General features: G+C 40.9%; 1 protein-coding gene across 1 annotated transcript in view; it reads left to right on the top strand.

The window, feature by feature from the left end:
- LOC143030295 (alpha-2-macroglobulin-like protein 1) overlaps positions 1 to 6940 on the top strand; it is a 44071-nt gene that overhangs the window by 16287 nt on the left and 20844 nt on the right. Inside the window, exons 10-14 of the mRNA XM_076193448.1 lie at positions 2244 to 2391; positions 2495 to 2622; positions 4211 to 4423; positions 5720 to 5780; positions 5931 to 6076. Of these exons, the coding sequence (XP_076049563.1) occupies positions 2244 to 2391; positions 2495 to 2622; positions 4211 to 4423; positions 5720 to 5780; positions 5931 to 6076 (696 nt within the window). The remainder of the gene's footprint in view (positions 1 to 2243; positions 2392 to 2494; positions 2623 to 4210; positions 4424 to 5719; positions 5781 to 5930; positions 6077 to 6940) is intronic.

Below are 6940 nucleotides of genomic sequence, written 5' to 3'. Positions count from 1 at the left end.
CAACAACAACCAATCTTTGGAAAAGACTATCCACTCTTGTAGTTTTAATTAAGAATGCGAATTTTTGGTCCGGAATGATTGGCGTGCCTGTAATCAAATCGCAATATATGGCGACATACACTACAGACTGTCAATTTTATTCAATTGAGTTCGGATGGACCCCAGACTGAAATGGGGATCGAAGTCCCTTTTAGCTCGGAGTCCTCCAATCATCCATTTATTAGTCACCAACCAGTGAGGACAAAATGTGTTAAGATCGTTGTTGCGATAATGAGACTTGCCAAGTGTGGGAATCTCCAGCGATTCCTCAGTTGTCCACTAACTTCGATATCAGGTTCCTCTCCGTCACCTCTTCGCCTCTTGGCGGAGGTGCCTCACATCCGATCGAGTCAAGGTGTTTTGTAGGCGTATTTTGAAGGCGTATTTTGTAAAAGGCCAAACAACGATTGCTCGGAAAATGACTGCATTGTCATATTGAAATGCCATGTAACGACGGACCCTACCTTCCCCTAAGCTCCGCTTACTTCGATTAAATTATATTTCCATGTGTCCTCTTGTCTAAAGATATTTTCACCACGGTGCTAAGTATTAATATGAGGTTATTTAAGGGTTGAGATTTTTCTATCAAAAATATAAGAAATAACTTGAGTCAGCGAGAATTCCATTATAGGGAGGAGTCAGAGGCAAGTTGAACGTTAGTTTCTCAAAAGTCAAACGTTATCTTCTCTGACTACCGGAAATCTCGACATTGGCCTTGATTTACTCCAACTCTGAAAGCTACAAAACCTATTTTTTCTTGGATGGAGGGGGGATCCTTTTCTTTCTTTGTAGGACTGTGAATAAACACCATTTCATTATGTAAATACAATATTACTTGGTACACTATTTGTATGATTATTTGTACAGTATCATATTCACGGTAGGTGTTTTGTGCATTAAATGAACACTGAATAATCTTTAATGAATACCATATCTGCATGATGAAACCAGTAAGAAAGGTTTATGCTTTGATTTCAGGGAGATTTTTTCAGCTTATCTAAATAAAATCGTGGCTATATCCTCATTTCTTCTATACAGATATCCTTTAATCCTTTTGTTTCCTTTCCCTTCTCCTGCTTGCTTGTCACCAGGCTGTCTTATGCAGCTGAAGAAAAGTTTGAAAAAGACTGATTGTCCCTTCTGCTGTACATTTGCAGTTTAAGAAATTATTCTAGTTGACACGTGATCTCAGTCAGCTGGGGAGGTACTGATTTGCAACCAAACTAGTATTGCTTAAGTCTTCCATTTCGTTTTTTTTTTCAACTTTAGTAGTTTATTCCAGCAGAGGAGGAAATATCGTCAACACCCGTAGCGAATAGCACTTTCTTCATTAACTGCTTGTTTTAAGGGGTTGTTATCACGCTGGGCTATTTTTCCTCTCATATCTTACTTCCATTTGAATAACTAGGATATGACTTTGCCTACAGAAACCTAGACTTCGCAACAAACATTTCAACAGCATGTCGTCTAACATTTGTATACGTTTACAATCTCTTAGTTCATTATTCAGCTTTGCTATGATGGAAAGAAGTTAATTTGTTATTTGGAAATTTGAAAAATGAGATGTAAACGAAGTCGTTTTTACTCAAACGAACGAACAGTCGGCGCTCGTGAAGTCCGAGGAAGCCCTTTGGATTCATGCGTAAGCGATTCCACTACTGCTGCTGCTGCTGCTGCTGCGACGAGGAGCAAACTTTGCTCCAAAGTCATGAAGACTCAAGGCTACCAACGGCTTTTTTTTTTTTTTCCACGGCCAGTTCTGCCAACCTTTCCAGGTCTCACACTTCACAACATGTTAGGTATTTCAGTCACTGACGCTCACTTGTGTAGCTGCCATTGTAAGATCAGTGCGTTGAAGATATTGGTTCCTGGAGGTAAAAGGTCGAAAAGCAACTGTTTTTGGTTGTTTTCTTCGGCAGAAGCTGATAATGTAATACTTAATCTGTCCAGATCTGGTTCCAGGGTCTTCCCAGGAGTCAAATTCAGTACTACTACTCTTTCCTTTTTGGAAGCTCAACTACAAATGCAATTCCAATTACTTATAGTTTTGTACTTAGTTTTATATACATATACATATATATATATATATATATATATATATATATATATATATATATATATATATATATATATATATATATATATATATATACATATATGCATATTTCAATTACAACTATTAATTGATCCAAACCTGGCCTCAGGGTGTTTCCAGGAGTCAGATCCAGTACCATTCCAGCCAAAACTTGAAGGTGACTTTCTTCGACCTAAAGAACCTGTCGGAGTCTGACTTGGGCAACGAGATGCTCGTTGTTAATGTCAACAGTGACAGCTCTATCGTGACCGGAAAGTGTACTGTTACCTTGAATCTGCCTCCGACCGTTTCGCCACGACTTAAGGTAATAAACATTGTTTCAACCTTCATTGATGAAAATGACCATGACTTTGGCTTTAGATTTAGTATCTGTGACTGTGGGTCTGGAGGTGGCTGATGAGGCCAGTCCGGGCCCGGCAGGCTCGCTCGCCCACACGTCGGGCACGCATGTGCGTGCGGGTGCGGCGGCGGCGGCCTTGGAAGTGGAGGTGAGTAGATGCTACTTTAAGATACTCAGTCCATGTCGACAGTTTTGGAAAGTCCTGGGAGATGTTTACGTTTAACTAGGTGGGGTTTTGTTACAAGCTAAAACACACACACATACATACACACACACACACACACACACACACACACACACACACACACACACACACACGTACACACACACGACTCGGTGGCGCAGTTGGTAGAACGATGAACTACTAGCATGGTGGTGCGCGTAGTGCTTGGTTCGAATCCTGCCCAGGGCCGAAATTAATTTCGGTACAGCTGCGCTTCGGGTCGTTACTCTGACTCTCGTGGGCGGGGAGTTGGGGGTGTGTGTGTGTGAAAGGTCATAGCATTACCCATAGATCGGACCTACGAGCTCTGAGCTCTCTTCCAGGAGGGAAATAGCTGTCGATCACGAGTCGAACACGTGATCCAAAAGACCAAGTGAATACACACACACACACACACACACACACACACGTACACACACACACACACACACACACACACACACACACACACACACACACACATACATATATATGTATATATATATATATATATATATTGTATATATATATATATATATATATATATATATATATATATATATACGTACACACTGAATGGTTCCCAGTGATCAACTGATATTTTTTTCAACTACATATCACTTTTGATTCCATGCCATTGCAAACGAGACTGAGAGTCGCTCGAAGGAGGCATCCGTTGGAAATTGAAACATGGACGAGCCGAGGATTCGAACCCAGTTAACCTGTAACAAAGTTACATTGACGTAAATCAATACGCTAACAAGAGAGAGGGTTTATCTCTCTGGATGGCGTATTGGAGGAGCCATGAAAAGAGGGAGGGAGGGAGGGAGGGAGGGGTGGTGAATGGGAGTGGAGTATGTGGGGATGAAATGGATGGGAGTGGCTACCTCCATTGTAAGGGGGGAAAAAGCCGTTGGTATATGTATGTATGTAGAAACAATTACACAGTGAATGAAAGAAACTTCCTGCAGAGGCGATGGAAGTGGTCCTTAGCAACGTATAGTTAGGTTTACAAATTGCTTGCTTATTTCAGTTTTTTTTTTTGTTTGTTTTTTTACTTGTAGGTTACTTATATATTTTTCTTTATCTACCCTTGTTGTGGGCTATATATCCTGTCGGCATGCTCTGCTATTGCAATCTGTTGAAATTCACCGCAAGGCCTATATTCAAGAAACGAAAATGTTGAGTACCCAATGGAGGCTTTTCGAAATGGATCATGGAAGACTATTTCCCCCCCTTTTTTTTTCTTTTTTTTTTTTGCAAGATGAAGACAAATATGTAAATAAAAGGATAAATGAATAAACTCCTGGTGAAGACCTTTCAGTCACTGATCAAGTCTGAGGATCCAGATGGACGACTTATGTAATGCCGTGGCGTGCAGTGGCGTGTCCTTCAATACGACCTAAGGAAGGAAGGCACGGCAGTCCCCACCTTCACTACCTATCGTGATGTCGGACACCCTAACAGTCTTCTTGGTTTATTCATTCATTCTATTTGTCTTACTTACCTATCAAAGCGTCCTCGTAACCTTCAGGTAATGATGTTCTTCGTGCTGCGAGAGACTGGAGAGGTCGTGGCGGCTGTCAGCGAGTACGAGGTCGAAGAGTGTCTCTCTAGTCCCTTGTTGCAGATGTCGTGGTCTGTTCCTCGAGCACAACCCGGGGATATGATCAAGCTCCACCTCGAGGCTGAGGCCGGGTCCATCTGCGGGCTGGGTAAGTGGAGTGTCTGCTTCAAGAAGGTCCTTGTTGACCTCTTCTTATAGCCAAAACAATTTGATATAGATATCTATACATATATATATGTACATTTATATGTAAGTGCTGAAATGAATTATAGGGGAGTGCTAGGAAGCGATGCATACATGCATTTTCCTTTAGCCCTCTAGTAATAAGATATTAGTTAAGGGGTGTTGGACTGATTAGACCTGACTACAATGGGTGCCTTTAGGGTCTCAAAATGTTGGCAAACGCCGATCTAGTGAAAGGAAAAGGTTAAAAAAATCACTGCTTATAAGTCTTTTTTCGCTTATGTGTGTATGAAAATATCAATATAGAGTGAAACGGATCTTAGGTTCGGTCCAGAGACGGAGCGCCAGTCCTTGGAGTTGCACCTCAGAGCAAAGGTGAAATTTTCAAGAGGTTTTCTTGAAAGATGTAACCATCTGTTGAGCTTGTTTTGTTTTGTTTTTCTTTCTTTTTTGAGAAATCACATCATGAAACCCTAATTTTAGGCGTAGTCGACAGAAGCGTGGCATTGCTTTCAACTCAGCAGAAGGTCCGTCTCTCCTTGGAAACCATTTTCAGCCTTATTCGTAGAATGACGTTGACAGAACCCGGCGAACTCTCTTCCGATTTGATGAGGCGGCGTCCCTGTCATCAACGTCTTTATAACAATAACTACGAAGGAGGTAAACTTCAATTTATGCTCAATGCGTGTGTGATAATTAGAACTGATATTTCCGTTTTTATATACGTAAAGTTTAAGATTTTTCCCTAGTATTTCTATGACTTTACTTAAAAAGTCAAGTCAAGTGGGCGAGATGCAGGGATGATCCGTCATCCAGGAGGTGCCAAGATAAGAGGGAAGGAAGAGGGTGGAGGGGAGTGGAGTGTGTTAGGGATGGAATGGGTGGGAGTGGTTTTTATGCCTTTGTTTTTTTTGGCTACCTCCCTTATAAGGGGGAAAAGCCTTTGGTGTATGTATGTATGTATGTATGTATATATGTCTGTATTTCTATAACTAGGGTGGAGGGTAGTGGAGTATGATAAGGATGGGTGGGAGTGGTTTTTATGCCTTTGTTTTTGGCTACCTCCATTATAAAGGGAAAAAAGCCTTTGGTATATGTATGTATGTATGTATGTATGTATGTAAGTATGTATTTCTATGAATAGAATTAGCTCGTCATCCTAGGTGTTATTTAGTGTTTCTGATAACTAGACCTAGTTCATTTTTTTTTAGATGGAATTAAAGATCTTTTCGGTACCTGTGTGGTAATTTTAGATGTTATTTAGTTTTGTTATTTTGCTTTTTATAAATCTAGCCTGGACCTAATTTAGCTCTTCGCCCTTTACTAGATCGCTACGATCTCCTGTTAATTACACGTAGTAATGACAAATTGTAACAACCTTTTCATTACAATAAATTGCTACAATTTATCGTAGCGTGTACATCTGGCTTTAAGTAGATATTCATTTATATGTTTCTTTGTCTATTTATATTGTTAAGTTATCTATTTGTTTATATTTTTTTAGGAAATGGAGTGACTACAGCCTTTACTGACTGGTGGTTCACTACTGGCCCCAGTTCAGAGCGACCTAACACAGAAGACATGGAATTTAGGAGCTTATTTCCCTTTCCTAAAGAGGCACCTTACACCGACGCGCTTGAGATGTTTGACGTGAGTCCTTTCTGCGCATAACCGAACCCGAGCCATTTGTCATAAGTATACAAATATTCGCTTTGTTGCTGCTGTATAAATATATCTTTTATGACGATAAATCGCTTTGATTGTAAGGGTATTAGTAGGGTAGGGGAGATGAATGCTGCCACCCAGTGCTCCAACTTGAGTCCCATAAGGCGACAAAAATGGGACAACGGGGATAGGACTAGGCATGCCTACTCTCTGTAGTCCCACCCAGAAGGGAATATTCCTTTAAAAAATAATAATTATAAAAAAAAAAGTATAAGAGGGTCTGGGAGGAGTTTTCCAACCAGAATGAAGGAAGTGGATAGCTTCAGATACTTGGGGGCGAATGTGACAGGAAGGGGAGGAGTGGAGGTGGAGGTAGAATGTAGATTGAGAGAAGCAAGTAAATACCTTGGAGGATTAAAAAGTGTAATGAGAAATAGACATTTGGAAATGAATGCTAAGAGGAGATTGTATGAAGGAGTGACTGTGCAGACAGCACTGCACGGGGCAGAAACATGGGACATGAGAGAAGTAGAGAGGAGTTTGAATGTGTTTGAGATGAAATGCCCCCTGAAAAGTATGATAGAGCTTACTAGGCTGGATAGAGTGAGAAACGAGGACTTGAGGAGGAGAGCGAGGATGGAAAGGGAGTTGGGAGATAGGGTTGATGAAAGAGTATTAGGATGGTTTGGACACATGGAAAGAATGAGTGATGAAAGATTAGTAAAAGAGGAATGGAAGGCAGATGTGGAGGGAGTGAACATGAGGGGACGTCCTAGGATGAGGTGGATGGATGGAATAAAAGGGGCATTGGGAAAGAGGGGAATGTCTGTTGAGGAAGGAAGAGAGAAG

This window comes from Oratosquilla oratoria, chromosome 12 (genome assembly GCF_046742065.1).
Source record: "Oratosquilla oratoria isolate Oo_2021 chromosome 12, ASM4674206v1, whole genome shotgun sequence".
In the NCBI taxonomy this organism is placed as follows: domain Eukaryota; kingdom Metazoa; phylum Arthropoda; class Malacostraca; order Stomatopoda; family Squillidae; genus Oratosquilla; species Oratosquilla oratoria.
The sequence above is the reverse complement of the archived record's forward strand: the minus strand, read 5'-3'. Positions and strand labels throughout refer to the sequence as shown.